The sequence below is a fragment of the Urocampus carinirostris genome, chromosome 5, assembly GCF_059441175.1.
Source record: "Urocampus carinirostris isolate Australia breed hairy pipefish chromosome 5, RoL_Ucar_1.0, whole genome shotgun sequence".
NCBI lineage: Eukaryota > Metazoa > Chordata > Actinopteri > Syngnathiformes > Syngnathidae > Urocampus > Urocampus carinirostris.
Window position 1 is genome coordinate 37,476,079 of NC_142353.1, and position 15,379 is coordinate 37,491,457.

At 43.4% G+C, this 15,379-nt stretch overlaps 2 protein-coding genes across 2 annotated transcripts in view; one reads left to right on the forward strand and one right to left on the reverse strand.

Annotated features, from left to right (window-relative positions):
* adamtsl2 (ADAMTS like 2) overlaps positions 1–13,111 on the forward strand; it is a 41,400-nt gene extending 28,289 nt beyond the window's left edge. Inside the window, exons 6-19 of the mRNA XM_088335194.1 lie at positions 1,297–1,442; positions 1,555–1,678; positions 3,010–3,090; positions 3,157–3,332; positions 4,703–4,964; positions 6,487–6,841; positions 7,403–7,506; positions 7,597–7,723; positions 9,072–9,285; positions 9,437–9,592; positions 9,670–9,840; positions 9,933–10,109; positions 10,175–10,319; positions 10,397–13,111. Of these exons, the coding sequence (XP_088191320.1) occupies positions 1,297–1,442; positions 1,555–1,678; positions 3,010–3,090; positions 3,157–3,332; positions 4,703–4,964; positions 6,487–6,841; positions 7,403–7,506; positions 7,597–7,723; positions 9,072–9,285; positions 9,437–9,592; positions 9,670–9,840; positions 9,933–10,109; positions 10,175–10,319; positions 10,397–10,524 (2,366 nt within the window). The 3' untranslated portion in view covers positions 10,525–13,111. The remainder of the gene's footprint in view (positions 1–1,296; positions 1,443–1,554; positions 1,679–3,009; positions 3,091–3,156; positions 3,333–4,702; positions 4,965–6,486; positions 6,842–7,402; positions 7,507–7,596; positions 7,724–9,071; positions 9,286–9,436; positions 9,593–9,669; positions 9,841–9,932; positions 10,110–10,174; positions 10,320–10,396) is intronic.
* LOC148366224 (natterin-3-like) overlaps positions 1–15,379 on the reverse strand; it is a 163,718-nt gene that overhangs the window by 29,443 nt on the left and 118,896 nt on the right. The gene's annotated exons all lie outside the window — the stretch shown is intronic.

Genomic DNA, 15,379 nt, shown 5'->3' on the forward strand with positions numbered 1-15,379 from the left:
CACATTGCTCACTGCATAGACAAGCACGGAAAACCATTTATATCTGAGACCAAATCAGCTGTTATTTCTGTTGCACTTATTTTCAAGTAGCCTTCTGCCTTGTTGGTGTTGTTCAAGTTTTGATATTTTCTGCAATAAGATCTCATTGATGAATGGTAGGGTAGCTGTCCATATCACTTGTTTTTCATTGTCGTTCATTGTTGATGAACAATGGTTGATTCAGGTTGATTCTTGTGTTAAAAAGTTGAGTTCATGGATGTCTACAGGCCTCTCCACATGTTGCTCACATTCATTTTTTAGTTTATTGATGAACAAGAATAGTGGAAGATAAATTGGTCAGTTATTCTATTTCAATGTATATCCATGTTTTATATTCGGACTGGTGTAAAATTACAGCTCTTATATAAAAATATATTGTTTGAGTCATTGATCTTGGTGTGGCACACTGATTTACAAGGAAATTTGAAAGTGGCACTCCACACCGAAAAGGTTGCTGACCCCTGGTTTAGATAGATAGATAGATAGATAGATAGATAGTTAGATAGATAGATAGATACTTTATTCATCCCTGTAGGGAAATTCACACTTCCAGCAGTCTACCCCGTTGTTTATTAACAGATGAACATGATGCCCTAGGGGTGCTTGTAGCGGAGTGGATGACGTCACGCTAGTCCAAAAGTTCGACCTGCTTCTAGAGGGGGGCCTCAGGACCATCCATTGCTAAGTGTCCTGATCTGTGCATTTAAAATATCAAGACATAGGAGTTCGAGCTAGATGCTTCCTGCATAAAGCACCCGCTTGTCTGCCCTAACTATGAGTTGTTCAGTCTGTTTTGTGAAAATCCAGGGATACAACACCTCGTGTTAGCAAGTCCGCCTCCTCTACGAATCCCCCCGGCTTTCCTGTCTCTGTATAGCGGCGTTGAAGCCGGATAGCTCTGGGTAGCTCCGGGTGGCTACACGTTAGTGTCCGGAATGCTAAACGTGAGCCACGTTTCCGCAAAATAGAGTTTTGCTTAGAGTTTTAATTTTCAGTTCTGATTGGGTCTTTGTGTGCAGACATTATAGTCAAGTCATGTCACAAAGGGTTGCACAGACTACCAGTACAGCGTCCCCTGATTTGAAACTTACGTACATAAGGGCAAAGAAAATCTCAAAAACATCAGGATGAGGAAAGTGAAGAAACCTTAGGGCTGCACATTAGCATTTATGTTAGCCTTAAAATCTTGACATGCTTGTGGAGTTGTTCTTGTTGACGGCAACATTGGCAATAACGTTAGCACTCTGGTGTCTGTAGACGACTATGTGCACATCTCCAGCAACCCGTGTGACCTCCACTGCACAACCACCGATGGCCAGCGGCAGCTGATGGTGACGGCTCGCGACGGCACGTCCTGCAAGTACAGCAGCTACCGCGGTGTCTGCGTGGACGGTAAGTGTGAGGTGAGTCCACACACGGCGTTAAGATCATAGTAACATGCAAAAGGGTGCCAAAACGGCAACCTATTTAGATGTTCGGATGGTGACATCATCATTTATATTTGCTGCCTCCTAGCCGATTGGCTGTGATGGCATTCTCTTCTCATCCAACACGCTGGACAAGTGTGGAGTCTGCCAAGGTGATGGAAGCAGCTGCAGCAGGGTCACTGGAAACTTCCGACGTGGGGCCACCACGCTGGGTAAGTTACACCTGCACTGCAGCATGGTTCGCAACGGCGTTCCAAATGCGACAGTGCGTCGTCACCAGTGTTCCCTCTAAGCTGCGCACTGCCTGCACATTCTCAGCGCACAAGAAAATCGAGCCAGCGCACAAAAATGAGGGCTCAAAATTACTAATTAAGAAGCGACTTAAGTCAAAGTTACAGTGCATGGAGGTAAAAATACACGGGTTCCCCTGACGTTGTGTCCTAAATGCGGTATTTTGAAGTCGAGTCGAAGTAGAACGAAGTTGAGTAAAGTTAGTAGAGTTTGTCGAGACCCGGCTTCTTCGGCTCGGCTCACTAAAAGGAATCGGCTCTTTTCGGGTCCTAAACGGCTCTTGTTTTTGCTTCTTTAATCCCAACATGCCCAAATATTATGTAAAATTATGCATAAAATGACTTAAAGGAAGGGGGGAATAGAACAAAATAGATAAAAATACCAAAATGAAAAAGGAGTGAAAAGCTGAGAAAAAAAGAAAACAGAAAGAGAAAAAAAGAAGGAAAAATTTTAGAAAAAAAGCCAGAAAAAAAAGAAAGAAAGAAATGTAGGAAAAAAGTAAATAGAGAACAAAAACAAAAAAGTAACAGCTCGGAAAAAATAAACACAATGAGATTTTTTCAAAGGAATTAAAAAAAATAGAAAAAACACAGAAAAAGACTAAACAGTTTGTGTTGCATTCAAATAATTTCCAATGATATCAAGTAAATCTTGTTGCCAACATTGTACTTCCACTCAAAAATGTGATTAAATACAGTTTTGTATCTTACATTCGACTAAATAAGCCCTCCAAAATGTTAATATTATGCGACAAAATATATCAGGAAATAAAAAGAAATGGATATCTTGTGAAAGAATTGTTTGTAGGCCGTACAACCTTTGCAATAGTACATGAGTCAATTTATTCAAAAGAGAAAAATCATTTTGCATTGCCGGAAACTCAGCAAAATATAACTTGATGTCAAGTTATGGACATGTTTGATAATGATTTAGTTGCCACACTTGGGATTATGGTTGCTCACTGATGTTTCAAGCGATGTCACTTTGTGTGAACGCTCAGACCCGTGGAATATTACAGGGAACATTGGTCGTCACCCCCCTTTTCCCTTTATTAGCAACTTCTAAGCATGATAGCGTGACGTATGAGCCAACATGAAATCCATTTCCATCATCTGCTTGCACCCACAACCACCCCCGAGCCTTCAGTGCCACAGAGTTCCTGACACTGCTGATCCCAACAGCATCATTATTCAAACTGCTGTCAGATTATCTCTGCTGAACAAACTGCAAATGTTAGTGTCTTATCTTGCAGGCTATGCCTTCATAACACAAATCCCCGAAGGATCATGGGATATCCAGGTCATTGAGAGGAAAAAATCAGCCGACGTTCTTGGTCAGTGATGAGCTGGCGTCCACCAGTAAAACATTTTATATTGTAAGAAGTTTTTATTTTTTGCAGCTGTGACTGACCAGGCAGGGAACTTCTTTTTTAATGGTGCTTACAAAGTGGACAGCCCTCAAAACTTCCATGTAGCGGGAACTGTCTTCAAGTATCGCCGCCCTATGGACATCTATGAAACGGGCATTGAATACATTGTTGCCAAAGGACCTCTAGACCAGCCGGTCAACATCCTGGTACTTAAAGTTTCTCTCTCTCGCTCTCTCTCTCTCTCATTAGCTGCACCGCTTATCCTCAGTAGGGTCGCAGGGGTCCTGGAGCCCATCCCAGCAATCATCGGGCAGTGGGCAGGGGACACCCTGAACTGGTTGCCAGCCAATCGCAGGGCACACAGGGACAGACAACTCGCTCGCTCATTCACACCTAGGGACAATTTGGACAGGCCGATCCACCTGAAATGCATGTCTTTGGAATGTGGGAGGAAACCGGAGTGCCCGTGAGGAAACCCACGCAAGCACGGGGAGAACATACAAACTCCGCACAGGAAGTCCGGTTGCTGGATTTGAACCCACACAGGAGGTTCCCAAGACCTTAGAACTGTGCCGCACACGCGCTAACCACTGCGCCGCCGTGCTGCCCTACTTCAAGTTTCATGTCAAAAAATAATAAAGGAGTTTCAAATGTGAGTCCCTCCAATCGTGGGTTAAGAGTTGTAATTTGTCTTTCAGTACTCGTTTAAGCTTTCAAATTAGGGATCTGAACCTGATTAAGGATTTCAGAGTGTGATTTGATGCTTGATATAGGGTTTTAAATACATACCGTATTTTGCGCACTATAAGGCGCACCGGGTTATAGGGCGCACCCCGAAAAAATAGTTTTTGGTCCTATTTTTGACATACATAAGACGCACCGGATTATAAGGCGCTACAATGGGAACGTCTTTTTCGGCCAATTGCAGGCTTTGTTTTGCCGTTTAAGCCAATGCCAGCCTGTAAATGATAAAAAGGATCCGCCCCTTGACCTCTTAATAACTTTAGCCAATAGGGATCCATTCAAATGATGATTGACACATTTGGTTAGCCAATGAAACGCCGGTAAATAAGTCCCAGCATACACCGCGGACTACTTGGCGTTCGGGTGGCACAGTGGTTAGCGCGTGTGCGGCACAGTTCTAAGGTCTTGGGAACCTCCTGTGTGGGTTCAAATCCAGCTACCAGACTTCCTGTGCAGAGTTTGTATGTTCTCCCCGTGCTTGCGTGGGTTTCCTCCAGGCACTCCGGTTTCCTCCCATATTCCAAAGACATGCATTACAGGTGGATTGGCCGGTCCAAATTGTCCCTAGGTGCGAATGGGCGAGCGAGTTGTCTGTCCCTGTGTGCCCTGCGATTGGCTGGCAACCAGTTCAGGGTGTCCCCTGCCCACTGCCCGATGATTGCAGGGATGGGCTCCAGCATCCCCGCGACCCTACTGAGGATAAGCGGTGCAGCTGATGAGATGAGATGAGATAATTTTAAACCAAAATCAGAACTTAAGTTTGGACTATCATATACGGGCTATGACTTGAAAACAGGGTTTCGAATTCATGTTTCAAAATTTGACGTTTCAGGTGTGGAATCAAAACGGCCGCACGCCATATATTACGTATGAGTACACGGTCCTAAGAGACTCTTTACCGCCTGTCCCGCCGCCACCCGTCTATACGGGCGCCGAAACCTCGGTGGAGGCTGGCCCTCTTCCGGCGCAAAACGCCAGTCGCTACCAGCAGACCCCGGCCGGGGACCAGTTAGAGGACGGCCCACAGCAGGAGACCAACGAAGTTTATGAGGAGACTGCACACATCCACTGTGATACAGACAAACACTTCAAAGGTATTTAAATTCCCTATTGGGTGTAGCCATAAAGTGTGTCACTAGAATAGAATAGAATAGAATATACCTTTATTGTCATTGTTACAACATGGGATATATTGTGACAAGGAAATTGGACGTGGCACTCCAGGACCACATTTTACAGTGCGGATATAAGGAAAACAAAGAGATAAAGGAACAAAGATGTTTGTACTGTCCTTGTTGTATAGGCTTAGTTTTCCTCCGGAGGGGGGGTGTATTGGTGGCGATCCGCAGCTCAATTTCACTCATTTTGTGGACGATGGATCTGGGGTTGGTTAGGACCATGTTTGAGAGCGCTGGTCCGTGTGGTCGCCTTCTTAGCCCAGGCCCGACTGGCAGCCTTTTTTCTTTTCTCCGTCGTTGTCGGCAGGCAGATCACCCAGGGAGATCCGGTGGTCTCTGTATATCCCTCGGGATGTTGTGGATTCAGATTCAGATTTACTTTATTGTCATTCGTGTACACGTGTATACAGAAAGAAATGTCGATACATCTGACCCGCACAGTTTCTTTGAGCGTCAGCCGGGATAGATAAGATTAACCATGTCTTCGTCAGAATTTGAGCGCAGCAGTTCGTCATCTCGCGGTTCGATGCCACTTCCAGTTGTTAAATGGTCCAGTTTATTGTCCAGAGAGCGAACGTTGGAGAGGAAAATGGATGGGAGAGGCGTTTTGAAGGGTTTAGCCTTTAGCCTAGCTGTTAGCCCGGCCCGACAACCTGGCTTCCTCGTCCGGCGGTCACGCCGCTGTCTTGCCACTCTGCTTCGCTGCTTTGTAGGCCGCTGGGTCTTGTTGACATAGCAGTCCGTGGCTAATAAACACTCCCGAGTGGTCGTAGCACCGAGCGCTTGATGTCTGGATGATCGCATATCTATTAAAAAAAAAAAACTGCGATCGTATCTTAATCTGTGCGCCGTCAAAACTGAGTCGAAGACTGGGTCTCATGGCCGACGTGTAAAAAACTGTTGCGAGACGATGTAGCCGCAGCCGAACAGGGGCGCCGCCATATTGTAATATGTTATGTTATGTTATTGTAGTTGCGAAAGGAGTCGAAGGGAAAATATGAGGGATAAAAGAACACTAAAAAACAAAAGACTAACTGGAGCCCGTGAAGCCGCTGCACTTGCGCGCGCCGCCATCCTGGACACACTATTAGGTTATTTTATGGATAGAGTCTTTTATTTTTGTTTATTAGAGCTTTATGTGAATTATATCATCTTGGGATGGGCGCTGTGTGAAAATAGCTGCAATCCATTAAATAAGTGTGTGTGTGCCTTTGCTGTATGCGTGTTTGAGTGAGGACAGTAATCTTGCAAGGTTACATTATTGATGTTGAGCACGCATACAAAAAGTATAGGCAACAAATAAAAAATTCACACAAGTACCATTACACCACAAACCCACTAATGGTGCGTAGGGAGGTGCCGTGTTTGGCGGGTATCTTGTGGGAATTCACCTCACATTTCACACTTCTTCTCAACGTTGTCCTACCTGGTGTACCAGATGGCAACAACAGCCACACAAGAAGCACTGCCATCCCAATTCCGGACGACGTGCCCCTGGACCCAGAGGCTGACGCCCCTAACCTCATCTGGAGAATTCTGCTAGAAGGACGCGTGGGTGCAGACGATCTGCTCATTAATATTTCCAGCAATCAGCTTCTGGAGACGGAAGGAGATGGGTTGTTCTCGGCCGAGGCAGATCTTGACGATTCGGGGTTGGAAAAACCCATCGGACTCAACCAGACCATGCAGTTCACGCTTGGACATAAACGCAATGATAGCAGCGCAGATGTCCCCTACCACAACAAGACACTGCATACAACGGGAAGGTCGGGCAACCGCTTTAACAGAACCAGGTAATGCCACAGAGTTCACACAACAAAACACCAAGTACTGCAAGGAAACCAACATAACGAAATACTACCATAAATGCAGCTATAACCAACAAAACCAAGTACCACATCCATTAAAATAAGCCACATTCTACTACGGGGTTGACAGAACCACCTAACACATCAGAATAAACACAAACAGGTAAGATTACACTACCAACCCAACTAAGCCATATAATAAAACCAGTGAACATGACAAAAAACTGGACCTTAACCATAATCCATTTTTAATCATCGGGACCAAGCACAACCCACAGAATCAGGTAACAACAGCTAAGCTTAATCAATAGAACTAAGGAAAAATACAAAACCTTGCACTGAAAGAAAACGAGATACCAATCGGAATAATCCACCGGGTAATAAAAAGGGAGGGAAGTAATAAAATACTACCAGGCAACGGAGCAGAACCCAATTACTATAAAGGCCCCCAAAATACTAAAAACCAGGTGCTTACCATTTTCAAGAGAGGCATCCATAGGTTCTTTGGATTTCAAGTCCATATCTTTTGGATATACCTCTCCACAGGGGTAATCCGAGGATCTTCCAGAAGAACCTCAAGCTGAGTCCAGCTGACATGTACCGCTGGAAGCTTTCTTCCCAGGAGCCCTGCAGCATGACTTGTTCCATTGGTACCATCCTTTCCTGTGCTGCTAACTTTTAATAAATAGTAAAAAGTATCTTCTCAGATTTCATTAGTTATTATTGCTGATCTCTTCCAGGCATATCAAAATCCTTTGTCACGTGCATCCGCTATGACGGCATGGAGGTTCACGACATGTACTGTGACGCGCTTACTCGACCAGAACCGGTCCACGACTTCTGCATAGGACGGGAGTGTCAGCCGAGGTATTTGACTCGCAAAAAAGGTACAATGATGGGATTTTAGATTGAGTTTCAGGATGAGTCTATAATCAAAATACCCATAGAAACACAATGTAATGAAGGAGATGACCAGCAAAAAGATGTTTGATTCATGAATATACAGATGTAACCGCGGTGTACTTGTCCCACCAAAGATCCACATTCACGCTGGACTGGATGATGAAGTTTTTATTATTACAGTTTCTGCAAATGAATGAGTCACAACATTAGCTTTTCTGCTGGCTTTGATCTCTTTGATCTCAGTAGCAGTTCCCTCTGAAAACTGCCCAAAAGCATATCAAAGAGCTTTCTTTTAAACTTACATAAAATTTATTTTAGAATATCACAATACATTTTTACATCCATTTCAAGAAGATACTTTTAACAAGAGATCGTATAGTGGATTTTTAACGTTTACAATTATTTCAACATATCTTTCTTTAGTCTAAATTTTAACCAACATAATCCTTTTTAATATATATGAGAAAATAGAAATAAGAACAATAATGGGTATAAAAAAGAGTGCTATTTACCTGCAGATGAATGAGTCACAACATTAGCTTTTCTGCTGGCTTTGATCTCTTTGATCTCTACAAGGGGAATTAATATTTTAGTAAAACAGAAACAAAACGAAAATAAATCTAAACAGCTTGACAACATCAATCACTGTGCATGTTGAGAGATTTGTCAGCTGTGGTTATAATGTTTAAAATTAACTTATTTTATGGAGCACCAAAAGATGTGTCTTACCAGTAGCAGTTCCCTCTGAAAACTGCCAACAAACCCCGCCTCCCGGTCACATGTCAGAAGCCAAAACCAAACCCCACCCCACACCAGCAGGTGGCACTGTTGGACTCATCCTTGCAGGACACTTACCAAAAACTATACACATATTTCAGCAGGAATTTCAATAAAACAAGTTATTATTACACCCGTTACACAGAGAACATTTTCCTCCATAACTCGATATCCTACATACAATATGTAAACTTGGCACTGCAACTGACTTAAGATGCAAAAGTGGAAGATATTGAAAGTAAGGACCAGGTACTGTAAATGAACAAAGCCTGTCAGAACTACAAAAGTACATACTGGACTTACATAGTGCCATTAACTGCCAGTGTCCTAAAGTACATACTGAAACCTATTAGAAATACACTGTTACTACTATATGGCCAACGATGTAAGACACTCTAATGATAACAGGTACAATATAACATTTTCGTATATTTGTAAAAAGGAAGCAAACATATTTCAAAGCCAGGTGCTACGAGAAAATCAGGTACTCTTAGAGGACAATAGTATTAGCTCGATGTTTCTTCATTGCCTACAGGTGGGAGGCCAGTAGTTGGAGTGAGTGCTCACGAACCTGTGGCGAGGGCTTTCAGTTTCGGCAGGTCCGATGCTGGAAAATGCTTTCACCTGGCTTGGACAGCTCCGTCTATAGTGACCTGTGCTCTGTGGCTGACCTGGAAAGACCGATGGAAAGGCGGCCCTGCAAGAGCCCTGCCTGTGGTCCTCAGTGGGAGGTTGCTGAGTGGACAGAGGTATGGGGATGTCTTGGTTTGTTGTACTTTCCAAGGAGGACACAACACTTTTATTTGTTCATTATAATTTTGGAGCCTAAATTGTTACACAGCACATTTAAATGGTCCGGCCTCAAAACAAAAGTTAAAATGCTAGCATGTGCTAACACAGTGTTCTGCCAAGTGTGGCCGAAGAGATCAGGTGACCAGGGACGTTCGTTGCTCCGACGAAAGCCGCCTTTGTGATCCAATGACCAAACCAGCCAGCATCAAGAACTGTACCGGTCCGCCTTGCGAACGTCAGTGGACTGTGTCTGAGTGGGGGCCTGTGAGTGATAGTCACGTATGAACATAATGAAATATATTTCAGAAAACCATATAATTGCTTTCCGCCGTGTTCCGTAGTGCTCAGCTCCGTGCCCTCATGGGAAGATGGTGCGCCACGTGTACTGCAAGGCCCCCGAGGGCCGAGTAGTGTCCGAGGAGCAGTGTCTTGGTAATGAGAAGCCGCTCGCTGTTCAGCCCTGTGGGGACAGGGATTGCCCTGCCCACTGGCTCAATCAGGACTGGGAAAAGGTGAGCCCTATTGAGGGTTAAAAGGCATGTGTGACTTACGCTTGTTGTTTGTATAACTGAGATGTACACACTAAACATGTAACTATGTGTAGTGCAACACTACTTGCGGCCGCGGTGTCCGGCGGAGGATGGTCCAGTGTGTAGGCATCAGCAACGGCAAGTTCCAGGTCTTCAATGAAGAAGCGTGCAGCGTCGACCCAAAGCCTGAGGAAGAAAGCACCTGCTTCGAGCGTCCGTGCTTCAAGTGGTACACCACACCTTGGTCCGAGGTAAGCTAATCCGCACCAGGAACAGCGTGTAGCATGCTTTTGACATGCAACCTTGGTGTGTCCAGTGCACTAAGACATGCGGAGTCGGCGTCAGGATGCGTGACGTCAAGTGTTACCAAGAACGTGAGCTGGTCCGAGGTTGCGATCCACTCACCAAGCCTGTTTCCAAGCAGACATGCAGTCTCCAGCCATGTCCTACTGAACCACCGGGTCAGTCCACAAGAGATCATCTTTCTTAGTGTCTCCTGTCATACTTAAGTATCACTAACTTTCGTGTCCCTGTCCAGATGAAAGTTGCCAGGACCGGCCCACCACCAACTGCCTATTGGCTCTCAAGGTCAACCTGTGCAGTCACTGGTACTATAGCAAAGCCTGCTGCCACTCTTGCCGGGCACTTCGACCCTCTGCGTCCTAGAACCCAGACCCTCGCTGCTTTTGTTCAGGAAGCAGTAGTGGAATGTTTACATTCTCAAAACACAAAGTCATCACTCAGAAATCTCGACGGCATGCCGGGTTTCACTGCATCTCACACAGTTTTTGATTCTACCCGCATACTGCATTCACCCAATTTGCGCGTTATTCTTTCTCTTGCAGTCTATCTTTCTTATTCACAGTTAAGGTTTCTAGATTGCCGGGTTGGCTTTCCTCACACGGGGCACCACTGCCTTTTTATATCAGAATACTGTCGACTTTTCTTTTCAGTTTTTCCCCCTACTGTTCTCTTTTCCCCATATTCTTTCTTTTGATTTTGTTTACTGTATTTTTACGACCAGAGGGCGCACTGTGTGATCGGGTGCAGTCTTCGTATCCAGTTCTATTTCTGTTTTCAACACATACACAAGGCGCAGCCCACAATAGGGCGTGCGAGCCCCCTGCTGGCGGATGCATTACAACAACAAGGGCAGGGATACAAGCGCGCATATTTTAAGATACAGAGGAGCAAAACTGAGTTTCGGTGTGGATTATTTAAGTATTGATTACAAAGTAAAACATAACCGTCAAAATCCTAGTCTTCTGTTTCTAACCAGAACAGCTTTGCTAAACATCCATTAAAAGGTTCCCTTTTTCACTTTCAGAGTCACTTTCGGAAAGTTTGAACAACAGTCCAGGCAGACACGTTAGCTCAAGCGGCGACAATCCATTCTTTTGATTATAATCCGCTGTAAATTTCTGCGCCACTTTTTTTCTCTTTTTCTCTCCTTTTGTTTCTTTTTTTTCTCAGCTTTTCACTAGTTTTTCATTTTGGTATTATTTTATTTTTTTGATCTATTTACCCCCCTTCCTTCTTGCATTTTTTGCCTTTCTTTCTTTCTTTCTTTCTTTCTTTTTTTCTGTCTTTTTCTGAATTTTTCCTGCTCTTTTTTTCTCTTTTTCTCTCCTTTTGTTTCTTTTTTTCTCAGCTTTTCACTAGTTTTTCATTTTGGTATTATTTTATTTTTTTTGCTCTATTTACCCCCCTGTCTTCTTGCATTTTTGCCTTTCTTTCTTTCTTTCTTTCTTTCTTTTTTTCTGTCTTTTTCTGAATTTTTCCTGCTCTTTTTTTCTCTTTTTCTCTCCTTTTGTTTCTTTTTTTTCTCAGCTTTTCACTAGTTTTTCATTTTGGTATTATTTTATTTTTTTTGCTCTATTTACCCCCCTGTCTTCTTGCATTTTTGCCTTTCTTTCTTTCTTTCTTTCTTTCTTTCTTTCTTTCTTTCTTTTTTTCTGGCTTTTTCTGAATTTTTCCTGCTCTTTTTTTCTCTTTTTCTCTCCTTTTGTTTTTTTTCTCAGCTTTTCACTTGTTTTTCATTTTGGTATTATTTTATTTTTTTGCTCTATTTACCCCCCTTCCTTCTTGCATTTTTGCCTTTCTTTCTTTCTTTCTTTCTTTCTTTCTTTCTTTCTGCCTTTTTCTGATTTTTTCCTGCTATTTTTTTCTTTCCTTTTGTTTTTTTTTCTCAGCTTTTCACTTGTTTTTCATTTTGGTATTATTTTATTTTTTTGCTCTATTTACCCCCCTTCCTTCTTGCATTTTTGCCTTTCTTTCTTTCTTTTTTTCTTTCTTTCTTTCTTTCTTTCTTTCTGCCTTTTTCTGAATTTTTCCTGCTATTTTTTTCTCTCCTTTTGTTTTTTTTTTTCTCAGCTTTTCACTAGTTTTTCATTTTGGTATTATTTTTTTTTTTTGGTCTATTTACCCCCCTTCCTTTAAGTCATTTGTTTGCATAATTGTACATAATATTTGGTCATGTTGGGATTAAAGAAGCAAAAACAACCTGAAGAGCCGTTTAGGACCCGAAAGGTGCTGGTTCCTTTTAGCGAGCCGAGCCAAAGAAGCCGGTTCTCGAAAAACTGTACTGACTTTACTCAACTTCGTTCTACTTCGGCCTTGACTTCAAAATACCGCATTTAGAACACAGCGTCAGGGGAACCCGTGTATTTTTACCTTCATGCACTGTAACTTTGACTTAATTCGCTTCTTAATTAGCAATTTCGAGCCCTGATTTTTGTACGCTGGCTAGATTTTCTTGTGCGCGGAAAAGCTCCAGGCAGTGCGCAATTGCGCACACACGCAGCTTAGAGGAAACATTGCTTGTGTGTCTGCAAACCTGAAACAAGCCTCCACACTTGAGCCAAAACAACGAAAAAGACGATGAAGTTACCTTCTGCAGCTAAAGAAAGAAGACCCTCACCCATTCAGCACATTAGTCCTATTTATCAGCGACAGCGAGTGAAAGGTGCAAGCCGGTGTATTTATTCGTCATCGCATCTTAAAAAAAAATACCCCAAAAATAACTTTTTTTCACATTAGCGAGACAGCCTGACGTTTTTCCGTTGGGTTCCGAAAGAAAAAGAAGAAAATAAACGTGACTGAGGAGTCGAGATTCCTGACACTTGAAATGTATTCGGATGCGTTTAACTTCCTGTCTTTGATAAAAAAATAGAACGGATACCTCTTTGTATGACGTCATGATGTATGGACAGACATTGTTGATAAAAAAATAAAAAGAATGCTTCTGTCTCTGTGCTTGGCTCTTCATTGTCACATGACTCTTACCATGCATTATCTGCACCGCTTATCCTCAGTAGGGTCGCGGGGATGCTGGAGCCCATCCCAGCTATCATCGGGCAGTGAGCAGGGGGACACCCTGAACTGGTTGCCAGCCGTAGTGACAGACTCACTGGCTCATCCACACCTAGAGACAATATGGACCGGCCAATTAACCTGCAAGTTTTTGGAATGTAGGAGGAAACCAATGCAGGCACGGGGAGAACATGCAAACTCCGCACGGGGAGGCCGAAAGAGCGAGAGATAGAAAGAGAGAACAAAATAGAAAAATGGAGAGGGAATGGAGAGAGGGAGAGACAGATGGAGATAAAATAAAGTGAGTGAAAGAAGTAGAGAAAAAGAGAGAACGAGAGAAAGAAAGAATGACAGGGAGTTAGGCCAATAGAGCGAGAAAGGGAGACCAAAAGTAAGAAAAGGAGAATTAGTGAGACAAGAGTGACAAAGAAAGAGAAAGAAAAATGAGACAAAGAAAGACAGAGATAAAGAGAGAGAGGGAGAAAGAGTGATAGAGAGGGAGAGAGTAAGGGACAGAGAGAGAGAGAGAGAGAAATAGAGGGAAAGAGCAAAAAAATAAAAAGAGAGAACAAAAGAGGAAAATAGAGAGGGAATGGAGAGAGGGAGAGACGGATGGAGATAAAATAAAGTGAGTGAAAGAAGTAGAGGAAAAGAGAGAACGAGAGAAAGAAAGAATGACAGAGAGTTAGGCCAATAGAGCGAGAAAGGGAGACCAAAAGTAAGAAAAGGAGATTTAGTGAGACAAGAGTGACGAAGAAAGAGAAAGAAAAATGAGACAAAGAAAGACAGAGATAAAGAGAGAGAGAGGGAGAAAGAGAGATAGAGAGGGAGAGAGTAAAGGACAGAGAGAGAGAGAGAGAGAAATAGAGGGAAAGAGCAAAAAAATAGAAAGAGAGAACAAAAGAGGAAAATAGAGAGGGAATGGAGAGAGGGAGAGACAGATGGATATAAAATAAAGTAAGTGAAAGTAGAGAAAAAGAAAGAAAGAAAGAACGTGAGAAAGAAAAGAAAGAAAGAATGAAAGAGAAGTCGGCCAATAAAGCGAGAAAGGGAGCCCAAAAGTAAAAAAAAAGAATTCGTGAGAAAAGAGTGACAAGGAAAGAGAAAGAAAAAAGAGGCAGTGGTGGCTGGACTTGAACCCTGATCCTGTGCACTGTGGATCACCCTTAATATTAAATCCCCCCGTTGCAATGTTTGGGGAGAACATTTCACACAGGAGATAAAATCGCAACATGATAAATCAGAAACTGTCAGGACCAGAACGGAGACAGGACCCACTTGCGTCCTTTTATTGGAAGGGAAAGGGTTGCGCCCACGATCCGGTGATTGCTGGACGCGGGAAGCAGGTCGCTCTGGCGAACGATGGCTGTGTCGGGAACGGAAAAACAGGTCAGTAGCCGGGACAGGAGAGCAAAAACGTGGTCGGGGTCGGAAGCGAGTCGTAAGCCAGGGAAGGAGAGTAGACGTGGTCGGGGACAAAAAGAGGTCGAAAGCCGGGACGGGAGAGTGGTCAGGATCAAAAACGGGTCGAAGCCGGGGGACAGACAGGAGCAAAAAACGGGACAGTTGGGAGTCAGGGTCGAAAAAGGCTTGCCTAGTGTTAACTGAGGTTCGCAGACGGACTGACAACAGGGGACGGACAGGAGTGGGTAGAAGTACTTATCGGGAGCCAATCAGAGCCCGAGGCAGTTGGTGATTCACATCACGACAGAAACGTACATCGGATATTATAAAATATTTATTGGAACATAAATCCACGAATCTTCGAGTAAAGGGGGTCTATTCACACGATTGCGATACTTTGAAGATATAAAATGTAATCCTGTATTGATTTGTGTACGCATTACCACGCGTGCTCTGGAAATGGAACGGTGTCCAAAATGTGTCAAATACTTTCATCGACGTTGCGTGAAGTACATCTACACGTACAATACACACAACGCTATGCTAAGAAAAACAACAGCTAATCGAATGTTTCGTATAAGAACACGTATAATGGTACAGTTCATTTTCTCATTTGTATAGTTTGGATTATTTCCAAGAACCAAAGGGATACCAAACAATGCCATGGTCTAGGCCAGGGGTGTCAAACTCAATTTACCTCGGAGGCCACACGATAGAACAAACATTCTTTCGGGGGCTGGACTAGTAGATTAGAGAGAAAGAAAGAGAGAAAGAAATAAGACAAAGCGAAAGAGAGAAAAAGAGG